This window comes from Hetaerina americana, unplaced genomic scaffold (genome assembly GCF_022747635.1).
Source record: "Hetaerina americana unplaced genomic scaffold, ioHetAmer1.1.p SCAF_8, whole genome shotgun sequence".
Taxonomy (NCBI): domain Eukaryota; kingdom Metazoa; phylum Arthropoda; class Insecta; order Odonata; family Calopterygidae; genus Hetaerina; species Hetaerina americana.
Genome location: NW_027287427.1, coordinates 18,361,315 through 18,386,211, shown reverse-complemented (window position 1 = coordinate 18,386,211; position 24,897 = coordinate 18,361,315). Strand labels below are relative to the sequence as shown.

Sequence of the window (24,897 nt, the reverse complement as noted above, 5' to 3'; positions counted from 1 at the left end):
ACTCAAAACTGAAAGCCGACTCACTCAAGTGATGTGATTAGTTCTTGTCATTCCAGCAGATGGTTGGTGGTGGTGGTCCTGGAGCAGACTCTCGCATCGCCAATCTTCAGTTGCCTGCTGGGCTACAACCTGCACAAGTGACTGCAAATCCAGTTCAAGGGACCAAAGAGTGGCACCTATCAGTGACACCGGACCTTCGAAATCATCTTGTACACAAATTGTAAGTGCGCTTCCTGTAAATCCACATTTAATGATAAAGCAATTTTCATTGCTTGTTGATGAAGTTTTGCATGTCATTTAAAGGTGCTAAGATGCTAAATTTGGCCCTGGGACTATTCCTTGGAGAGACTAAATTTTCATGTACAGTGAAACCTCGCTTTTATGTACCCAAAATTTGTTTCCCCTTCTGCTACAACTGTCTTCATCCCACTAGAGCTATTAAAACCTTGTAATGTAATTCAATTTCACTAATTACGCTTTTGAATTTTGAAGTTTACTGGAACTTATGAAAAGCAAGGTACTTGCCTTTGGAACTGGTTCGCCTAGCACGTTGAAATGGTCGACTTAACTGTGGTTGTATGAATAAATTCTTGGTTTCCTCGTCCCTGAAAAATATTTCTTTGTTTGATGGTAGTGCTGGACCATTGCTGAAAAATGTACGCCATGCAATATAATGGTAGCAATTCAAATTGTTTTGGAGTATTACACTTGCACATCAAATTTTGAGATCAGACGGATAATTTATTTCTTTTGCTGTTTTCTTATTTTTCTTATTGTTGGGTTTGTACTTACCTTTGTTACAATTATTTCTCTTTCAACGACAATTTGAATACTTATTGTAAAAGAACAATAGCTTAGAAATACATGCATAGCTTATTTGTTCAAAATGTTCCTGATAAGAAAAGCAGTTTTTCTGTAATTAAGTGAACCTTATTTTGTGCATTAATTTATTTCCTAATTCAATGACCCAGCAATTGTTAGGTTAAATAAATATTAAAATTTGGAAGATTTGGGTTATAATTATTCTTAAAATTATGATATCCCTTCTTTTACACTTTTTTACTTGCCTCCCTCAAGACTGTGGAACAGGGTTTCACTGTAGATATCTGTATTAGTTGCCATCTACTTACATGTTAGTTTTTTGTAGAAGAATTATTGTGAGGAAATAGTGATGGTCATGAGTTTTTTGAAAAATAATTCTCTTATTACATGCAGATAGGAGTACATTTTAGTCGAATTAAGATTTAAATTCATTCCCTTCAATGAGGAGCAACCATTTAACTTATGCATTCTTTCTCTTGGTGTTATATCATTTAAATATAGATTTCTGCTGACAGCTTAGCAGCTTCTTGGTACATTGTAAGCAGCTACTGTAAAATTCTATAGTGTTAGATTATTTCTGTAAAAGTTAACTTTTGAAGTGCATCAGTTCGTTTTTTCTAATGCAGTGTTCATAATGCCTGGGGTAAACATGGTGTATTTCTCCTAAGCATCTGGGAAATTGCAGGTGGTCAGATGATAAATTGATGAAGAAATTTCCCTACATTCATAATAAGACCTATGAAACAAATTACTAAATCTAGTTAGAAATATTACTCCAGGAAAGCCCGGCATAGCCGCTCGTTTATATGTATGCATGTATATAAAGTGAACCCTCGCTAATCTGGACTAAATGGGACCGGAGGCTGTCCGGTATAAGCAAAATCTGGATTAACCGGGGTTTTGCAATGTGTAGCCCCTCTGAGTATTTTTCAATAACATTCTTGTCTACACTTGATTGTTGATTTAGAATTGCTTTCAGTGATCAGGAGGTCTCGGGTGATTAACATTTTATGTAAAGTTGATAAAATCTTATATTAATAAAATCTCAAACCATCTAAAATCAGCTCGGTTATTCTTAAGTAAATTCTCTTATAAATTAGTCTTTTGTTGCTAAGCTACAAAAATGATATCCCTATAATTTATTTGATATTTATGAACATTAAGTGGATTAATAGTGTTTTGGTATTGAATAAATGCAACTTTTACTGTAGAAAATTACCATTTTTCTTGTTTAAATTGTTAGTGTTCATCAAGTCCATCCTTAGGCATGATTTAAGTATGCCTTTTATAGAATAAACATACTTGTGTGTCTTATTCAAATTTGACTATTTTTGCATTTTTTACGCGACAACATGATACAGTTTATGGCTGTTAATTGACGTATTTTATTGAAGGTAGCGAGGTACAAGGGTTGCTATTTATATTTTCAGCCTGATTTTGAAAAGACGGTAATTTATAATTGAAAATGGCTGTATTGTTTTTCAAAGTATTCTCCATGATAATCAATGCATGTGCTCGAACCAATTTTTGTAACACTTTTTCCACTCTGATTGAGGTACCTCCAACTCATGGTTTTTGAATGCATCAACGGCTCCTTCAGGCACCGAAAAAGGTTAGCCAAGCAGTTTATTCTTGATAAACGCGGATAGAAAGAAGTCATTTGGTGCTAAATCAGGGCTGTTCTGAGGATGGCATGTCAATTCGACGATTTGGCCAGACAAATAGGTAGTTGTTTCAGCTGATCTGTGAGAGCTTGCATTGTCATGATGAAGAATGATCTTTCGTCGCCACTTCTTTTCCATATTTCACAAAATACTTCTGGCAAACAAGCACTCTTGTACCATTCAGAATTCATGGTTCTACGTTGCTTGGAGGGTCCAATGAGAACAAATTTTTTTCACAGCTATATGTTCATACAGTATCTTATTGATCATTAAATGAAGATGAACTTCCACAGAGTTAAGCCGGGAACAATTCAATACATCTCATTGATGCTCGTCATACTAATTCCCAAGGATGCCTCTATCTCACGATAAGTCACATGACAATCTTACTTTATTAGTTTTTGCACAGCATCAATGTTTTCGGGCACAACTGATTTTGGTGGACCTTCACAACTTTCATCGCTGAGCGAACAGTGGCCACAATGGAATTTGTTTTACCAGCATTTCACAGTGGCGAAGGATGGGGCTTCAACGCCAAAAGTAGAAGTAAGTTGATCGATGCACTCTTGCCTTGATAATCCACGTCGAAAGTCTTAAAAAAATCATCAGACAAAAGTGTTCATGAGGTAACTCCATTTTTTTGCTGAGACAAAATTTTCTAGTCACTGTAAACAATACAAGTTATGATGAAATGACGAAATGTTGTGAAGAAATTTACCGTTAGAGGGGTCAAACTTTAATTTGGTAAGGTCTGCTGGCACCTTAAGCACTTAGTGTTGTCGAGGCTCAAAATATAAACAGCAACTCTCGTACATGCTGGGGAGCAGTGTGTTTTCGCTCTTGTGGTCATTATGGTAGAAATTAATCATTAGCAATTTCATGAAATAATGAGTTGTGTAAATGATGCACGTAACAAAGAAATCATATTAGGCTTATTCATTGATGAATTTCTTGTTATGTATGATTATTTTATTGAAATTTAATAGTTAAGAATTGATGTTACTTTCTATAAATGAAATCTATGCAAGTAGAAGTGGTTCAAAAGTTTTTGATTACTTGGTGAAAACATTTGAAAACATTAACTATTTTGTTATATATGCATGCACGTGGACGTTCTACCTTCCATCATTGGCATATGATGCACTAGGCTGGGGAATTGTACAGGAAGGAAAGGGAAATGTGTTGAAAAAGCTGTATTTTCCTTTGCTTGCCGCTTTGGAGTTTCTTAGAAATTACAATCTCCCATAAAGTTCTCAAATTTCAATCATATTTTTTTTATGGTTTGGCCAACATACTATTTATGAAATTATTATAGTATCCAGGCTGTCTCGGACCTAATAGATTTTACCTAAGTAAAGATTAAAGTGAGCTCCACTTCATATTTCAGAGACACATTTCCCACCACTTGGACACAATCAGCTATTTTTCTTTTGTTAATGTATTTAAACCCAGGCAGTTTTCTTCATCATAAGTCTACTCCTCAAAATTTGTAACATTCAAGGATATTTCCCCTGCATCCTGGTAATGCTCCTAATAATCTTTAGGTTCAAATCTTGGGAAGTGGAATCTCCTTTGTACTTTACTCCTTTTCAACACATTTGCAATATTGGATTGTTTCACTTTCATCCAAGAATCGGCCTTAGCTTTTGTCTTAGCTTTCAGACTTCATATTATATTTATTTATATTCATTATTGTTCTGTATCCTCCTTTCAGCTCTATACCCCTTTCCCTATGACGTTCAGTGAGTTAGATACCCTTTTTATAAGAAGAACTGTCTTGCTCCTCAAAATAGCCATTTAATGCCGACATCACTTCTTACAGTTGGAAAATCTTTGACCGCTGTGCCATTTTTTCAAGTTTGCGAACAGAAAATAATCCGAGGGGGCTAAATGGTGAATGAGGTAAAAATTCAAACTTAAGACAAACTTAACAAAAAAAAGGTTCAAACTTAAATTCATGAATTTTGGCCATTGCAATAACAGATTTGTGAGCTGGTGCATTGTCTTGATGGAACAGCACTTGCATCTGAGCCAAATGCAGCCGTTTTTCTTGATTTCTTCGCTCAATAAGTTCGCATAATATTCACCATTGATAGTTTTTCCTTTTTCAAGATAGTCAATGAAAATTATCTTAAACACTCCATTGAAACATGTTCACAACACTGGTTTTGCTCGAGTGTGAGCAAACGTGGCACCCATCTTGCACACAGCTTTCTCATGTCCAAATTTTCGATTAATATGCGATATACTGCATTTTTCGAAATGCCTACTATGCCTGCTAGCTCCCGCACTTTTAGTTGACGATCGTCCAGCATCACTTGGTGGATTTTCTTCGCCGTTTCTGGAGTCGTCGCCTCATTTGGTTGACCAATGCGATGCTCGTCTTGACAGCTCGTATGTCCTTGTTTAAACCCAATATTTGTTGTAAACAGAGGATGAGACTTAAGCTTTTATATTGGTTGGCCTGAGGCCTTTCAAATAAAAGTATTGTTTCACATAACAATGGCCAATTTTCTCTGTTTTCACAAATTCACTGAAAACGTTTACTATTGATGGCTGCCAAACAAATACTAAACAATGTGGCTTCTTCAAACTTGAAACATATGCTTTATAGATTGCATACTTTCTGATACAGTAATATTTTTCAAACAACTACCGCCATCTCTTGGTCAAGCTGGGTACTCCTGGGAGCACCCTCGTATAAAGCTTAAAGGAAAAACCTTGGCCTGTACAATCTTTAGCGAGAAATAATTACTCTTTGATTTTTTGGTGGAATAATCTGTTGTATCTGAAGGCTAAGCAAGGCATCTTATCTTACCATCCCTGCTGCACAAATTGAATTACACGGGTAGGAAGGAGGTTTTATCTTATTCTTTGGATATCCTTTATCATTAACTTGACATTTATCAACTTCCTGAATAAGGTGAGTCGGGAAACAGTCCATTCAATTTGCCAAATGCCCATAAAGTACAGGGATTTATATTCTATTGTTTCAGGCTTCACTTCGTGGAAGTAATTGATATCCATTATTGAAATAGAAAGAAAGACTCGTACTTTTCCACAGATTTTATTATACGGCACGACGCGTTTCACCGACTTGCGGCATCATCAGGTACAAATTTGCAAAACAGACAGAGCAAGCATATATACCCTCAGGACCGAGTGGGGGCGGGGAGGGTTGGAAGGATTTGAGGGGGGTGGGGGCTCGCAGGTGCGTTGATGGATTGTTTTGACCATTTCCAGGCTAATTTCTCGGAGAGGAGTGGGGAGGGGTATGGGAATAATTGCTCATTACAAAGTGTCGTGTTGGGGTTCACCAAGTGCCTTCTAATCTCTAATTGCTCGAGAGCGTCCATTTTTAATCCTTTTGGGAGTGTGTGTAATATCTCTGGGACAAAGTCACTGCTGTGGTTGAATTCTAGTAAATGCTTGGCGAAGAGAGAGTTGTTATTCTGATTTTTGTGACACCTAGCGTGTTCCTTGACTCGTAACTTGATATTCCTGCCGGTCTGACCGACATAAACGCTGTTGCAATCCTCGCATTTCAGTTTATAAATGCCTGATTTGGGAAGGCTATCCTGGGTGTCTTTTCCATTGGCTAGAAGTTTGGAGAGGGTTATGGGTGAGTAGAAGGCTGCTTTGAGTGAGGTGGGTAGGCAGTTGGAAATCCTATATGAAAGATCTCCCAGAAACGGGATCGAGCACCACTTAAAATCTTTAGATACTGCGGGCTGAGATACGAAAATGCTTTTTATGGCCATTGCATTTTGTTTTTTCAACATCTTTTTAATGCTGACAATCAGCATAACCAAAACGTGGGCTATTGGTTTCGTTACGTGGACGATATACTATGCCTATGGACCGGAACCAACCGACAGTTAGACTCCTTCCTTAATTTCCTAAACACTCTTCATCGGAATATCTCCTTCTCCATGGAAAAAGACGTCAACGGCACCATCAACTTCCTCGACTTGACAATCACAATTAGGGATAATAGACACGAATTTGCAATTTATAGGAAACCCACATATACAGACCATATAATTTCTAATGATTCCGCACACCACTTTTCTCACAAACACGCAGCCCTCCACTCCATGATCCACCGCCTCCTACACATCCCCCTTTCCCCCAAAAACTTCAAAATTGAACTCGTGAATATCACTAATATAGCTACCAACAATGGTTTCAACCCCAAACTAGTTGACACATTACTATGGAAAAAACAAAAAGCAATGGCCATAAAAAGCATTTTCGTATCTCAGCCCGCAGTATCTAAAGATTTTAAGTGGTGCTCGATCCCGTTTCTGGGAGATCTTTCATATAGGATTTCCAACTGCCTACCCACCTCACTCAAAGCAGCCTTCTACTCACCCATAACCCTCTCCAAACTTCTAGCCAATGGAAAAGACACCCAGGATAGCCTTCCCAAATCAGGCATTTATAAACTGAAATGCGAGGATTGCAACAGCGTTTATGTCGGTCAGACCGGCAGGAATATCAAGTTACGAGTCAAGGAACACGCTAGGTGTCACAAAAATCAGAATAACAACTCTCTCTTCGCCAAGCATTTACTAGAATTCAACCACAGCAGTGACTTTGTCCCAGAGATATTACACACACTCCCAAAAGGATTAAAAATGGACGCTCTCGAGCAATTAGAGATTAGAAGGCACTTGGTGAACCCCAACACGACACTTTGTAATGAGCAATTATTCCCATACCCCTCCCCACTCCTCTCCGAGAAATTAGCCTGGAAATGGTCAAAACAATCCATCAACGCACCTGCGAGCCCCCACCCCCCTCAAATCCTTCCAACCCTCCCCGCCCCCACTCGGTCCTGAGGGTATATATGCTTGCTCTGTCTGTTTTGCAAATTTGTACCTGATGATGCCGCAAGTCGGTGAAACGCGTCGTGCCGTATAATAAAATCTGTGGAAAAGTACGAGTCTTTCTTTCTATTTCAATAATGGATATACAGGGATTTAGTTCAATCAATATTTTCCTCAAGAGTTAGGGGCATTCCAAATTGTACGACTGAATCACCTTTAACGGGTGGCTATTGCCTTAGCACTTATTATTTTAGAGGCAATTTCTGTACTGATTTTTCATCCAGAAGCCTTTCATTCATTTTGTTAATCCTTTTTGGGTCATGGGAAAGATTTCCAGTGAAGGCTTTTATCACATGAATTGTACGTTTGACATTATTGTAATTCATTTTCAGCTATCAGTGCATGCAATATTATCCTAAATTGTCCAAAACAGTTTCACCAGACACTTTTATTACAACAAATGTCTCTCCTCATAAAATGCCTGAACTAACTACTATTCTCAATGAAGTTCTCTGCATGTAAGTGTTTAGCAATTTTTTGAGCTGCATCTTGCATTTTATTGCCATGAATTATTACACTACTTACTCACTTGTGTGTGTGCCACCAAAGGATGACTTCTTACATGATTTCCTCGTCTGTAAACCATATTGTTTTCTGAGGCTTCTGCTGTTTATTTTTAGTGTAAATATCAAACTTGACAGCATATTCCTTGATTTTTACCCTTATTTTTAGATCAGATCTGTTTAACTCTACCAAACTTGTGCAGCTATGTAGCCTCAGGGGTTCCAGCTACTAACTTTAAAGGTCATTCACTTGTCAGCAGTTTTCAGAGATGAGTGTTTTCTTTTTAGAGCAACTTTTTTGGTAACAATTTGTTTGACCATTTTACTACCAAAAGAACTCTTAAAGTAGATTGGTAAGTGCTTTGGAAGTTACATAAGCATGTAAAAAGAACTTGCCATCCTTCGCAAACCAAAGTGCTGCTACACTGTGGTATGAGCATATGAATGATATTCTATATGTAGCATCGGTAGTTCATAATTTATGTAACTGCTGGAAAAGAAATGAATTTTTAATTTATTGTTTTCTTTCATGCCTTGAAAAATATGCAAGAAAGATGTATTTTTCAACAAAGTACAATCGTGTGACCATCTTGTGACCCAAAACTGCCTACATGGCATGACTCTGAATTGAGTAGACAACCAGAAGATCAGGGTCCAGATTGAGGGATTCATTCAGATAGCTTTTTCAGGACCGGAATAAGCTGTAGTGCCCAATGTGAACCATGTTTATAGTGCACATACTTTACCACAAAACAAATGCAACATGTAGCTAATAGTTCCCTGTATTATGCTGATCGGTTCCTTAATGGATGACCTGCAATAATTCAAGGGCAATGGGAATAAGGAAATATTTCAGCCAGTGAAGAGAGACAGAGGGTTTATGAAAGGTAGGCAGATGGTAAATTAGGCTCTTCACCTAATACTAGCCTTTAAGGGATAGTGCAACAGGTTGTCATTCCATTCTTCAATTTGTGTGGCGTGAGGCTTAAATGTTCCCAGCTGAAGCACCAGAGCAGGGGTAAAAATGGTTGTTAAAGCTAGAATTGGATTAGATTAATGTATTTGCATCCATTTAAATAGAATGAAATGCATGGCTTGTGTTATGGTGAAAATCTATAGCACTTAGTGAAGCCAATTCACATTTTGGTGAAAGGTAGGCCCAGTCTTGCCATCACTGGTTGGTAAATACAATGCGAGGCAAGTAAGTTATTTCATAGTCATCAAATGAACAGATTGGGGGCAATGCTTGGAGCACTTAGGCAATGTCAAATAATGTGACGTGTACTCCCAATGATTCCCTTACTGAAATCATCATCACATCAGTTTTTGAATGTATTTCACTGTTCGCGTAGCCAAATGCTGTGGACCCTTGTTTAATGTTAACCATGATGCTCTCCTCATTCAATGAGCATGATTCATTTCACAATCTTCCTCATGAATCGAAACACTCATTTAGTGAAACAACTTTTTGCATATAAATTAATGTAAAATACGATGTGTTCCATGCCAAAAAAATAGATTATGTAGAAGGTTTATTCAAAGAAAAAAATATATATTGTTGGATCATGAATCATGTTTATCCTTTCTTCTATTGCAGAATGAAAAAACCGGGAATGCAAACTCATTATAAAACCAAAAAAAGTCAAAATAAGCTATTTTTATTTATCGCAGCCAATTTCTTTTTAATAGAAAGCTGTCTAGTAAATTTGTTCTCACTGAGGATTCAAAATTTTGTAAAACTGTGATTAAGAATTAGCGTTAAATAAATTTATGGCATGCATCGCCACTTCCTGATTAGTTATGTGTAGTACGCATGGTACAGTCCAACCATTTCTCGTGATTTCCACTCTGCATTTAGCCTGGTTTTTTTAAAGACTTTCAAGCAAGATATTCTTGTCACTTTCTTTGTCACATTACCAAATGCCAATCATCGCTGTCAATTGATTGTTGATGTGCATATTGTATTAACCATTTAAACATCTTGTTTGCTATTGTCAATGATTTTACCTTTCATTCTACTTTGCTTTATATTTTTTGTGGCTCTCACCCAACGGAGTTTTTTTCAGGGTCATTGTAAAACATTATTAAAATTTCCATAGCGTAATCAAGAATAATGAGCCTGAATACAAATTTGGAAAACTGTGTGATTACTAGAGTCACTAGAGCTAGTAGAGCAAGTGTTTAACACAAACTTGAGTAACAGGTGTGCAATCATTCCAGGAATTTGCCTCTCTTCATCACTTTATGCAAAATAGTGGAAAAGAAATAATAATATACTTATTTGTATTCATCATCCCTGATGGCTTTGTTGCGTGCACAATTAGCGATGGCTGATGACCACAATTTTATAGGGAAAATAACTTGAGAGTGATCAAAGTGAGCTGTATCTACAAGGGCTGTCGAATGTTTCTGACCTCATCATGAAGATAGCAGTACTCTTCAACATAAGTTTGAGAATGTGTTGAAAATTACTTTTCAAAATGTCAGCCGTCCTGGTCCCTCACTTATTGTTTGACAATTATTTGAGTGAGTCAATATGAGCGTTTTAGTAAATATGGAAAATATTGAATATTGACCTGTCATTAAAAATTGAACTCAAGTTGGATGTCATGTACAGGACCCTGCAGCTTTATTTATGACCATGATGATTTAGCAGCTGAATTTCAATGTGGCCGTACCAGCCCTGCTGATAATGAGCATTGGGGTGTCCAAAAACTGTGATAACATAGCATCGTAAAAGTTAACAAAGGGTCCTGAATGACCATCAATTTGAGGATAGATAGCCTTTGGGCCAAAAATGTATTCGAATGAACATTTCCTAGGCTCTGTTCGAGCTGTTTCTAGCAAATAAGAAGTTTTTGCATTGATTCATAACTTTAGATGAACCTTGGATCCACCACTACACTTCTGAGGCGATCTTTTAAAAGATCTAAACAATAGCAGAAAAGTATTAAGTATCATTGCTTGAGAAGCTGAAGGCAGGAATTGCAAAAGAGCAACTGCTTTTGAGGAAGAAAGTACTTTTCCTTTAGGGCCATGCAATTGCTCACACTTCTGTAGTTGCCATGAGTAAAATTTATGAATTGCTCTTCAAATTGATTGACCACTCACTGTATTCACCAGGCCTGGCCCTAGTGAATTTCTTGTTTCCTAACCTTGAAAGTTTAGCTTGGGGGACAGAAATTTACATTGGACAACAAAATAATTTTGTATGTCAATGCCCACTTTACGGAGAAATATGTCAATCCTGACAGAGGTGCCTATTTTTTGACTGTACAAATCATTTCCTAAAAAGGTATTTTTTAAGCTGGATGTAGGTGTATTTCTGTTCACGTAGTTAGCTTTAGGAAATTGAAATTATCCACACAAGGCATGAATTTTTTATAAATAACCTTGTAAATTTTAAAGGAATAGGTCCCTCAATAAATTTCGCATATGTAGCACTTTTTTCAAATGGGAAAGTTTGAAATAGGAAAAATTGTAGCATTGGCTATGGAAAATAACAATGATGATAAGAATAAGATGGGAGGTGTGCTTCAAAAATCCATCAACAAAAACTCTTTCTCATCTGTTGTCTATTTTAAGGCACTTCTAACCCTACGGTGGTGTACATGTATAGTTTAGACAAGAAAACCTGACGATTGACACTTATCAAAAATTGTATTGACTGCGAGTTTCCTATCTGTCTTTTGCCTTCTGTCTCTAGTGCTGTTTCCTCATCTTTTATGAATGGTATTGCCTTCTGTAATGGTAATGATGCAGTTTTTAATGCTGTTATGTTCTGCGGCATCACTGGAATAACCTTTCGTTAACCTCAAAATGGATCCCTATTTAAAAATATGATCAATGAAGGAAATTGTGGATCTAAACTGCATATGCACTGTACTGATTTATTTATTGCAAATATTGAGCATACCATTTTAACCCTTGTATTATGATAACACACCTCCTTAGTTTTTGTGATGAACGTAGGATCTGTTCTAGGAACGTAGGATCTGGTACACCAACATGTGTGCAATATATTAACTTTCTGGTGATTTATAAACATTCATGAGGTTCATATCCCTTATGAAGTTCCTCCCAGCAGTGCCAACAAAGTTTGTGTTTTAGTATAGAAGTCTATTACTGTGATTAGTTCTTTCAAATTAAATGAATTCTAAAGCAATAGATTTGATTATTCATGATCTAAGAATATTGCTTTATGAAAATACTTATGCTAAAGTTTCTCTTGGATATTTTTCCAGTGCACCCATGAAATCTCTACGTTTTGTTTACAAGCAGTAAAACATGCCTTGAGATTAAGAGATCAATGAAAGAAATGATGGATTTTAACACAACGGAAGACAGATAACTTCTAGCTCCAGCTTATGTGCGTTTTTTGGTGAATGTAATGCTCTAGGCCATTTAACCTCATGTTGGCATACATGTTCATTTCTGTATAAAGCGAATGGTAACTACGGCCGTATGAATATAATGGGAAGAGTCAACCCCAGCCGTACTCTTAAAAATGGGCAAAGGATGGGTGAGGGAAATTAGAGAAGATATATGCCGTACATCAATAAAAATTATAAAAAATAACTGAAAATAATAATGAAATAAATATAATAAAAATGCTAAAAATAATTGAAATAAATGGATAATCCAAACAGAATAATGAAATGGAAAAAAAGCTAATAAATCACATCCTCAGTCGTCGTCCGTACATCGTCAGTCACACGTAATATAATAATAAAAGCAAATTAATCACATACTCTCTAGCTTGGATGTACTAAATAGCATTGATTCTTGCCAGTCTCTAGCACTCACACTCAATCAGGGCTTACGAGAGGTTCCCCTCTGCGCCAGTGGCCCGTCAGTCACACGTAATAAAATAATAAACCGTTTGTGTTATCCATTTATTTTAATTATTTTCATTATATTTATTTTATTATTACTTCTATTCTTGGGTATTTTTTATAATTTTTATTGATTTACTGCATATATCTTCTCTAATTTCCTTCACCCATCCTTTGCCCATTTATAAGAGTACGGCTGGGGTTGACTCTTCCCCTTATGTTCATTCCTGTTCTTTCGTTCATTTTGATTATTGTGCATGTTTTTGGGTAGGCATTGTGTATAAAAGTTATGGACCACCTCTTTTATCTGAAGCACGTTCTAATCCTTCCTATCCCAAAAAACAAGTTCTGGGCTTTTGAGTGAAAGTGAAAACCCTAGGAATACCATCAGTCATGTTCTGTTGAATCAAAATGCCAAATCTCTGCATTATCAAAATGGTGTCTGATTTGATTGATGCCTTCTATTTTTAATGTCCCGAAGAAAATATTCTGTGATCAAATAATATAATATGCATTATAAACCGATCAGCTGAGGAATTTGAGTGGGGTGTTCTTCCTGATAGATTATTTTAGACATCTGGTGACCTCAAGGTTAAATTTTTTCTGTCAGAAATCAATCCAAGTGAAAAGTATGTACAGGTAAATACATGCATACTCCTGAGACTCACTTATCCAGGGTAAGAGAGAATTAATTGTCTCTGACCCGCTTATCACATAAACACTGTTTGTATACAGCTTATAATTACAGTAATTTTTCTGAAGAGTAAAATTTACTTTTTTCATCATAATTCAAGGTCAAATACAACCTGCCAACGCAATGCAAGTGTAATTCATCTGGTAAATATTCTACTTGGTACGACACTGGTTTGCCTACACTGTAGGAAACTGAAACTTGTTTTGCAGAATGGGATAATGACGAAAGCTGTTCAATAAATAATTCTCATCATTATTTCAATATCAAACCTTGTTGTCTTCCCAAAGATGATGGCCCTTTTAAAAGAAGTTGCATCAAATACAGTGCATGAGTCCCACTTTCTTGGTCTTAGGAGACATGGTATTTTTTCATAGGTCCTTTCAAATTACTTCAGCATCATTCAACAATGCCCTCTGGTAATGAAAAAAGCTTTCTATAGATGTATTTATTCACATTGAGAATCAGTCACATGATATGATACTCACAGAAAAAAATAGTCACATGGAGCTAGTGGTAGGCTATAGTGAGGATGAGGATCATACTGCATCTCGATCTTTACAAGATATTCAGTAAACCAAATTTGCAAAATGAAGTCATATATTATTGTGGTGCAGCATCCAGCCTGTTATTTTCAACTCTTATCTACCAAATGGCATGACTGTAGAAGCATATACATCACTCTTAGTGCCGGAGAGCAAACTTTTATGAATGTTTGGCTTTTGAATTGGCTTTCTTTGCTGAATATCTTCTCAGGTTTGTTTCGACAGATGATAGAAATAAATTTTTATGTGATATAAAGTGGTTAGATTAAATGTGAAGGGTGCAAGAGAATGTAAGACTAAGGGGATAAAAGGTTCATTGGGTGAGAAGAATGTAATGTTTTCTTTCGTGGTGCATGCTTCGTTAAATATGTATTACCTCCACTCAAATTACACTGGTTTTCTTTTAATTCATTTGTTTCTCTTATCTATGGGGGATATGTCTTAATGGTATATACAACTGCACTGAGGTTTTGTTTAAGGAATTTTAATTCTTCTTCCTTGGTCACTAACCTTTGATACTAGGTTGGATAACAACGGTAGAACACTGCCAACTTCTGTAATTAAATATGCCATGTAACATCTTTAGTATAATTTAAGTATTCATCTAAAATATTCAGTTAACGATTGGTCATTAACGTTACTCCAGCATTAATTTTTATAACTATTTCTATACACATGGATAGATTCATAAATCAAACCTTCTTGGGAGAATTTTATTTTCAGCACATCAAGGAGTTCCCAAGAATTGATTTAATTTTCTTACTTTATTCTAGTTTTCAGTAGGTGCAAGTGTAATTAGTTAGTATATGGAATAACTACATGTCAGTGGACCTATAGCCACGATTAAGTTGTACACTATCATTATGTTAAGGGTTTTCAGATGTTTGGTGATTTAAACCATTTTTAACTTAATTTGTATAAAGCTTTTTGAATTTTTGGAATGAACCTGGAAACTGTTGGTTGACAGTCATAAGAGAGGAATACTTTTGTAAACAACAAGAATGATGTCTATGCTGTACTAAAACTTTCCTAAACAGCATCTAAGCTTGAAGTTGAAGTAAATTGAATATTTGAAAATAATTGTAACTTTTCCGCATAATAATTGTAATTTGACACTTGAAAAATATCTTAGAGCCTCTCTGTTTCAAATTAATAGCAAACAAAGCGTGCCCCAGCAGCCTGGTGAGCTGTGACCTTAACAAGGGTCTGGGTTATGACATTTGTCTCGACTTAACCAATAAGCGGTGCATTGCACTAATCAAGGAATGCCATTATTAGTTGTTCCTAGTTTGGGCAACTTGATTGCTTTATTAATATGAGAAATGACTCTCATTATTTCAGAATTTCAAAATGTAGATTTATTTTCAAAAACCCCATGGCCAACCTTTGCATTATAAGTATACTCTTTGAAAACTGGTAAAGTTTCATTCATGGATTGAGAAAACCATGAAAATGGCTGGCCTGTGTATGTTATACATTCGTAAATTCTGGGTTCCAAAAATCCAAATTTACCCTGGCAAATGTCCTGGAAAGGCAATCTGCCAGTGATTTGTCCACTGTGATATTTCTACTGGCTTAATTTTTTTGTTTTTGCTTTGTTTTATCTAGTATGTTTCAATATGCACACAAAGTATGATTATCTGTTGGTGGACAATATGGGGCATTCCCAGTTTAGTCCGCAGATATGATTAGAGTACTTCGTTATTGAATGAAGTAGTCTGCTCTGGGCTACCGGTTTAACATATGTCTTTTGTCTTTCCAGGGTTCAAGCAATCTTTCCTACTCCTGACCCCCAGGCTATGCTGGATAAACGGATGCATAATTTAGTAGCCTATGCAAGAAAAGTTGAAGGAGACATGTATGAAATGGCAAATTCTAGGGTAAGTGGTAAAAAATTAAATAATTGACTTCATGTAAATCAGTGCGAGTATTATGCATATGTATGTATTTTTTTTTGGTAGCAAACAAAAATATGTAAATGTATGTGCGTGGGTACATAAATGTATGTACTATATATGTATAAATCCCATACATACGAGGCATATTAAAAAAATTTAGGGCTGTTCTGTGACTATTTAAATATTGATGGGTGAGAAGAGACTACAGATGCATCGCCATTTGTTGAGTGATTCCAAAGCCACTGAAGTTATTGTTTACATTAAGTAGTCATCAATATCAGGAAGTAGGACCATGTCCTAACCAGCAAGCTTGGACATGGAGAGGGAATATGATACAGATAAGGATGCACTTCGTTGAAGCATGTTGGATGTCGTTGTGGAAAGGGAATTTAAAAGAAATAAAGCTTAGCAGGTAGATCACAGTCTCACGGAACTACTAAGGGCTTTGGAAAACCTTAAGAGTTGAGCTATAATGAAATAATTTGTAGCAATGGATTTCAAAATGTGCTTTTCCATGTAGCTAAAATAGTGCTCAAGAAATTAATTTATTAAGCGATTGGAGAGGAGGATAAATGATTATTCTGTGATGGTCAGTTGGTTTCAGTAATGGGAGAGACACTTGAGATGCCATAGCAGCTATGAGGCCACTAATGTAGAGGAATAGAAAATTTAATCAGGATGCATTTGTTTGTTTCATAGGTTTTGGTTAAGCATTTGATAAGTGTAACTTAGGTAGAATTGATGCATTAATGCTAAGTAGAAGTAGATAGAGTGATAGATGACTTATTCTCAACATGTTTACAAGGTTTGTATATGAAGTATTGGGAATAATTTTTCCTGACATGACTACATTGCCGCGAGCTTGCATCGCACAGCTTGGTGTTGAGAGCTCTGACCTTCAACGAGCGGCAATCGCCTGCTAACAGTTTTTCAGGCTAGTTCGTGTATTTAGAGAAACCCTGCCCAGTGACCTGGTGCAATTTCAAAATGCAGCGAATGATTGCGCAGCGGCACAGCAAGTTTTGTGTTGGGCTGGGAAAATTGGGTATGGAGACATTGGGAATGATTTGTCTAGTGTTCAAGGTTGAAAGCATGTCACTAAGTATGGTTTTTAATTGACACAAGCCCAAAGATGGACGAAAGATTATAGAGGACGAGCCCCACGCTGAGCAGCTATCAATGTCAAGAACCGAAGGCAATTTGCATCATGCTCATTAAGTGCTGAATTCAGAACTACTGTTAAGGGAGCACATGAGCATATTGGCATTGATAAGATGACAGTGAACACCATTATTATGGAAAATTTGGCGTTGGGAAAAATCTACGCTAAACTTGTTCCAAAGGCCTTGATGGACAACCATGAGTAGAGTAGAGTCTGCTTGTGAAGGCCTTCTGCAACACTTCAAACACCTGCACTCCCTTAAAGGGCACCACAATGGAACCCTTAAGTGCCATCGAAGAAGATTACATGCATATCCTTAAGGGCCCTCTGGAATCCACCTGCCAGAGAGCCTTTGAGTTGTGCAAAAGCTACTGGCAAGTGTTGACGCATAAGGATGTACTTCAAAGAATTTTTTGAGGCATTGTAGCAATATCTGAAATACTCTATTTTAATACTTATTTTTTCTAAACTTTTCCCGATACTTTTTCTTTAAACCTTGTATGCATCAGACTGCTCCAGGGAGGGTGGCGGATGGGAAGTCAGAATGGTCAGTGTTACGGAGAGGAGTGACACAGGGTTGTCCATTATCACCCGCACTGTTTAATGTATATGTGGAGGAAATGATTAAAGATACATGGGAGGAACAGGAGATAAGGATTTTAATCTGTGAAACATTCATATAATCAGTTGGGTTTTAAAGCTTGATCAAGCAGTTGCTCAAGCTTTAGTTTGCAGCTTGCAGTTGATCAAGCTTTAGGTAATCACTCAGCCGTAGGTGTTTCTAGCATTGATGAGCATATTTGGAAAGTCAGTGCAATAGGAATGGGATGAGAATCTAAATATGCCAACCAAATAAAAGTTCAAATACTTCACCCTGAAGATGATGGCAGAGTCAGCCATCGAAACGTCAGGGTACTGCAACCTGACCTGGTGGGAAACCCAATACTTTTTCTTTAAACCTTGTATGCATCAGACTGCTCCAGGGAGGGTGGCGGATGGGAAGTAAGAATGGTCAGTGTTACGGAGAGGAGTGACACAGGGTTGTCCATTATCACCCGCACTGTTTAATGTATATGTGGAGGAAATGATTAAAGATACATGGGAGGAACAGGAGATAAGGATTTTAATCTGTGAAACATTCATATAATCAGTTGGGTTTTAAAGCTTGATCAAGCAGTTGCTCAAGCTTTAGTTTGCAGCTTGCAGTTGATCAAGCTTTAGGTAATCACTCGGCCGTAGGTGTTTCTAGCATTGATGAGCATATTTGGAAAGTCAGTGCAATAGGAATGGGATGAGAATCTAAATATGCCAACCAAATAAAAGTTCAAATACTTCACCCTGAAGATGATGGCAGAGTCAGCCATCGAAACGTCAGGGTACTGCAACCTGACCTGGTGGGAAACCCGAGAGAACTTCTTGAAAAGTTCAAATAGTTTTCTAGAAAGAGGGGAGCTTATTAAAATAGCTGTTCAGAAACTAGAACAGCTGGAACAATACCTATTTCAGCAGTGCTCTGGACCAAAATAGTCCAAGTAGTTGTGACATAAGAAGAAAGGTTGCACCTGGCAAAGAAGCTTTCAGTAGAGAGAGGAAATCGGTGACAAGGGCATTGAGTAAGAAGGTTAAGAAATGGCTAGTCAAAACTTAAATGTTGAGTGTGTTGTTTTTGTTGACTAAACATGGTCATGGAAGCAAAGTTTGTTTTGGAGGTTTTTGAAAGTTGGGTGTGAAGAAGGGGTAAGGAGAAATGGACAGAAAGAGAAACATATTAGAGCGGGGAATACTGGGAGAGGACAGAGGATTTGTTAAGAAAAATCCAAAGGAGGCATACTGTTTGCCGATAGAATGCTAAAGACTTTGAGGGGAGTCTGTTAGGAAAGTGAGGAAAGGATTGAAATGGGAAAGGCATTTGGTAAAGAATGAAGGGAGGAAGGTAGTGTGATGAATTGAACAGGGGAATATTGTTGTGTTGGATGTCTGGTTATGTTCTGAGGGAGGCACAAAGGCATTTTCATTATGCTGGTTTGTATCCTGAATCCATCACTGCTTCACAACTACGTGTTTAGGATAATCTACTTAAGGATGGAGTTGAGAACAAATGATTGCTTAGGGAGGTACTCAGCTTGGGTTCAAATAGAGGAGAGATGCCATAGTAGTAATAAGGTCATTAATAAAATGAAATTTAGAATACAACCGGCTATATTTTAAAATATATAAAAGCCTTTAACAATATAAAAGCCTTGGAAAATATCCTCAAAAGGAGTTGGACATGGCCTTTAACAATCAGGCTTTCCCAACAATTCATTTAACATAAACTTTTTATGATAAAAATTCAAAACCACTTGTGTTATTTATTTCATGATATGTCTTGTTGTGGTATTATGACATGTGAATATTTATGTGAAAGCACATCTTAAGTTGGCGTTCATGGCTTGCATTGGTAGGTATAATTTTGATTAAACGGGAGCATTTACTGATATTAAAAGGCATTACCAAACCCAATATTTTTAGTGGACTGTGGACAGGGTTTCAATCTGAATGAAATTTATAATTAGCATTTAATATAACATGATTATGATGGTTGTTTGAAAAGTTCTTCAAATCACTACCAGATGACAGTGCTAACACCATGAGTTTCCTGCGTAGTAATAGTTAATCTTTTATGAGCAAACACGTAATGCATCAGCACTCTGGGAAGAGAGTTGTGGTTAGGATTCCCCTTTGTTGTTTTTCACATGTAGTGCTTTATGAAGATGGAAAAAATCAAAATTCTAGCAGTGATTATATACTTAGTGAAAAAGGTTTGAAAGCAATGGAAATTTATGCCGCCTTTCAGGCCTCTGTGGGGGAACTCTGCGCCTTAGCACTTGCTGTTGCTGAGGGGACAAACAAGTTAAAGTTTGGTCAGGGCAACTTAGATGATGATCCTCATAGTGGTCGACCACAATGTACCACTACTCCAGAAATTATTATGGAAATGCATAAAATGATTTAAAGGATTTTGCCAACTGAAAGCGTGAGAAATTGCTGAAGCTGTAAGGATGCCTTCAGAATGGGCACATCACATTTTAGCAGTGGCATTGGATAAAAGGAAATTATCTGCTTAATGGGTGCCGGTACTCTTGACAGAGGATCGCAAATGCATCAGAATGAAAATTTCCAAATATTGTTTGACCGATTTTAAGAGCAATCAACAAGATTTTCTCCTCCGGTTTGTGGCCATAGATGAAACTTGGGTCCACTACTATACCTCCAAGGCAAAACAGCAGTCAAAAGCGGTGGAAACATATTGATTCCCGGCCACCAAAGAAATTAAAGGCAATATGGTTGGCCGGGAAGGTGATGGCTTCAGTTTTCTGGGATGCGAAAGGGATTCTGTTGATAGATTTTCTTCCTATTGATTAAACAATTACTGGGCAATGCTACGCTAACCTCCTGGACCGACCCTAGCAAAAGATACCAGAGAAAAGGCCGGGTTTGGCAAGGAAGAGTGTCATATTTCATCAAGGTAATGCATACTCACTCACAAATGTTGTTGCCATGGCATAAATATGTGAAATAAGATACAAATTGTTGCGACACCCACCTTATTTGCCTGATTTGGTCTCATCAGATTCCCATCTCTTCCCTAAGCTCATGATTTTTCCCTGGTGGATGAAGATTCTCTTTGAACAAAGATTTAACAGCCAAAGTAGATAGGTATTTTGTAGGCCTGGAGGAATCTAATTTTCAAAATGGGATCAAGACATTGGAACACTGCTGGACCAAGTGCATTAGTGTACAGGGAGACTACATTGAGAATTGAAAAAGTTTCACTGAGGTATGCCATTTATTGCTATTTCATTCAGTGGATTTTTCAAATTACCCTTGTTCCATTTTTGTCTTGTTTATACATTCTGTGTGTAAATGCCTTTTTTTTTAATGGGAGCTTGGTGTCGTGTCCTGTACTGTATGTTGAAGAACTAGAGATGGAAGTTTCAATTTGACATCATCTACTTGATATAAGTGACCTCCCAATTGATGGTTGCTGGGAATGGGAGTAGTAAGCGTTTCCTTGCTATCATTCCACTATGCCATGCACTACCCTACAAAGCATTCATTAAAAATTTGCCCATTATCATCACTGGCCAGATCAACATATACTCACTTATGTTGATGTTTACTTTCTCTGGTCTAAATACTAGTGCCTCTCATCTGGTAAGAGTATTTATTTACTAATTAATTCTCTGACTCATGTATGCCTTTATTTTGAAGATCATGTAAAATAGCGAGTGAAATTAATAATCATTTGCTTTTGCATAATTAATAGGTAATGTTTCCATCTTTGTTGCCTTTGCATTCCTTAGTTCCTGGCCCATAAGTCACAACCTGATTTTTCAGCTCTAAATTTATGAAAAATATTTAGAACAGATAAAAAGGTACAAATTATTTTGTATTATCTCAAATTATGGAGAAAATTGAATTTTTACGTTAAAAAGTTGGTAGCTACATTTATATCAACGTATATTCATTGTATAATCCTAGAAATTTGTCATCACGGGGCCAAATGTATTTCTGCTTCCTTTTTTCTGTGTTCTGAAGCGCAATTCACAAATTCAAGTTTAAATGCAGTATTTTATGAAAACCTTCTCTCTCAAGATCCCATGAAGTTATTATATTTTAATTTTTATGTAGCTTCTAGTTTGTTTTATTATTTTGATTTTATCAAATTTTGTTTTGAAAGTAACCATTTTCTATGCCTTGATGAAACTCTCATGCTAATTAAGGTTTTCAGCCTGTAGACTCTTGAGTTTATCAGGAGGGAGATATAATGTACGCATGTATTGGCAGAGGGGCGATATCCATGTTAGCCCAAGATGTGTTAACTTTTGTGGCAGCACCACTTATGAGGTGAAACTAAATGCACTACAGTACATACATATACAATTTATTTGGGAAGTACTTCCAACAAAATATTTAATTCTGTTGCTTTTGGCTGCCCTGAAACTGTGATTTATTGATATTTATAATTGAGGCAACCATTTTCAATGCCTGATGAGGGAAAAATATTTAATATTAAGTTTTTTTTCTGGCGAATCAGCTTGCGATTATAGGTTGAAATTATACCCATCTACCCTTGTCCCATAATACACAGGCTGGTTGTAGAGCATAAGTGTGTGTTGTAGGCTGAGAAATAGGGCACTTACAGGTAGTGATACATTTCCAGTTCTGTTTTATTCGAATAGTGGCTGGTTTTAATAAAGGAAAGTATGTGCCAGCATGTGTTCAGCTATTTTGGTAAAGTCATTGCTGCCTTTTGAAATTATCTTGTAATTCTTATTTTAGTCCGAGTATTATCATCTTTTGGCGGAAAAGATCTATAAAATCCAGAAGGAACTTGAGGAAAAGAGACAGAAGCGCAAAGAGCAGCAAATGCAGCAACAACAACAACAGCAACAACAACAACAACAACAACAGCAGCAGCAACAACAACAACAACAGCAACAACAACAACAGCAGCAGCAGCAACAACAACAGCAACAACAACAACAGCAGCAAGCTAATATAAGACCTGGTGCTCCTGGAGTTGCTGTTGCAACGAGAGCTGTTGGAGTTGCAGGAATGCAATCGCCGGTTGGGCCTGGGGCTACTCTTCGCAGCCACTCACCTGGTTTGTTTAAGATTATTTCTTTACTGCACTCCATAGTATATCAATTGCAGTACTGCTTAAGACATGTTAAAATCTCAGTGCAGTTAAACATATTATGCACTTGGGAGGAATTAAATATTTTCAATGCTGATTAGTACATTTTTCTCACTTATGTAATAAAATGACTATTTTAGAAAAGTATTGATTATCCAGTACCTAGTTACCCAATGGGTTGATTATCCATTGGCCTTAGCAATAGGAATTTCCTGTCTAAACTCGATTCACTCTTGTTTCTTCCCTTCCGAACTCCATGTGGACAATTTTTGTAATTTCTTCTTTAGCTCATTTTTTCCCTCTGTTCCTCCTTTGCACTCATCACTCTTTTCACTTCTCCACTCTGGTGTATGTGTACTATTACAATATCACTGTTATGAGTCATCTAAGTCATTGCTTCGTATGAGGAGGAACAGAAAAAGTGATTGTAAAATGTTTTAGCCAACTATTCAAGTTTCCTTTGGAAAAATTAAAAAAAAAAGAGACCTCTTAGTCTTACTAGTTGTCAAAATTATTATGAAGGCATGGCTGAATGTCTATGTATTAATCATGTTTAAGTGTGTAAAATGTAGTCAGGCTATCTACATCAATTATTCCCCAGAGAGGAGTTGAAGATTTTTAGAAAGGTGAATGCTATTAATTATTGGATCAAGGCTATAAAGAAAAAAACAATTACAGTAAAACCAATGATTGGCATAACCGGAATTTATGTTTTCCCGCCATTTACAACATTTTAATAATATCCCATGCAATATCCTCTATGTTGAACGTTTGCGGAACACCATATTTACACATTTTAAAACAGTTACTTATGCACATTAAAAAAGACTTTTGACGTCCTCCTGCCTGTGTGACTACACACCTAAAAAAGATGGGAGAGAGTCATTATAGGAACAGTTTTAGCAAAGAATTTGATTATGGTAAGAATACAGTGCTCCACTAGAGAGATATGAACTACATAAGCTCATAATATGTCTGCCAGGAAAAGATTTGTTCTATGAAATGAATACATTGTATTATTAGGGGCTAGTTATGTAATTTATGCATTGTCTTAACACCTGAAGGAGACTATTCATATCGCAGATAAGTTTAAAATATGAGAAATGAAGATGACTTTGCCAGAAACATGATGAAACATGAAAAACGCAAGACCTGGTGACTGATAACTGGCATCATTGGCACTGCCTCAACACAACAGATATAACAGTAATAGGCCCCTGAATATTGAAAAAGGTATTGAAACTTACGTTTTCACATCATAAATACTCAAAATCAGAAACAATTTTATTTTTTTGGAGACATTTTAAGTTTGACAAATATATGCACTAGTAAATGATGAGGTAGCTCAGATTCTCATGTGTTAAGTTTTCCTCAATTACTCAGGAACATAATTATAAAAAAATAAAAGTTATTATTCATTCAATATCTTCCACATCTGAACTTAAAATACTTGATAGCAGACATCCATTTATTGAAATGGCTTCTCATCTTCCTGGAATGATTAAATGATCAGTGTATATATTCATTCAGGTGGCCCTAAATGCATGGCATATGATAACTAAATGCATTGTGAACAGAGGCTACTTTAAGTGGAGTATACTGTTGGGACGGGAGATAAAACTTTTGACCCCTTGGTGCTGTTAGAGTAGGCTTCACTGGGTTTCTCACTACTTCTTCCATTTCATGAACATTCTGTCTGTGCCTAACTACCCATTTCTACTAAAGGTTCAAATATTTTAAGCCGTTGGTTGCCTTCCCATAAATTTAATCAAATTATTAAATACTATTGACTACGTTTAATTTTGCATTGAAAATTAGAGGCATTTTAGAAAGGGGAGGCATTTCAAGCTTGAATTTTTTTCAATGGCATATCAAAGTTTCAAAGCATTTAATTATTTTTATGATATGTAAATTTAAAAACATTTTGAGTTGCTGGAAAGAAAGAATAAAATGGTTAATCTGCACGTGGATAACAGAGAGTTTACTTTGCATGGTAATGAAAATCACATATTTTATTCATTTAAACATTAATATATATTATCAATGGAAAATTAAGTTGTGGAAATTCATTCTTTTTACAGACTTATGAATTAGTCAACTTTACTGTATTTGAACTTGCTTCATTTTCATGATAGTATTTCATAAAAATTCTGTGAAAAAATTGGATTATGTTGTGGGAGTCATTTCGAAAATGTATCAGTT

General features: G+C 36.5%; 1 protein-coding gene across 5 annotated transcripts in view; it reads left to right on the top strand.

The window, feature by feature from the left end:
• LOC139698059 (CREB-binding protein-like) overlaps positions 1-24,897 on the top strand; it is a 75,278-nt gene that overhangs the window by 5,570 nt on the left and 44,811 nt on the right. For 3 of the 5 annotated variants that reach the window (XM_071596929.1, XM_071596926.1, XM_071596925.1), the window contains exons 6-8: positions 42-220; positions 15,715-15,832; positions 22,338-22,662. In XM_071596929.1, the coding sequence (XP_071453030.1) occupies positions 42-220; positions 15,715-15,832; positions 22,338-22,662 (622 nt within the window). The remainder of the gene's footprint in view (positions 1-41; positions 221-15,714; positions 15,833-22,337; positions 22,663-24,897) is intronic. The other 2 variants (XM_071596928.1, XM_071596927.1) reach the window with 2 other exon arrangements.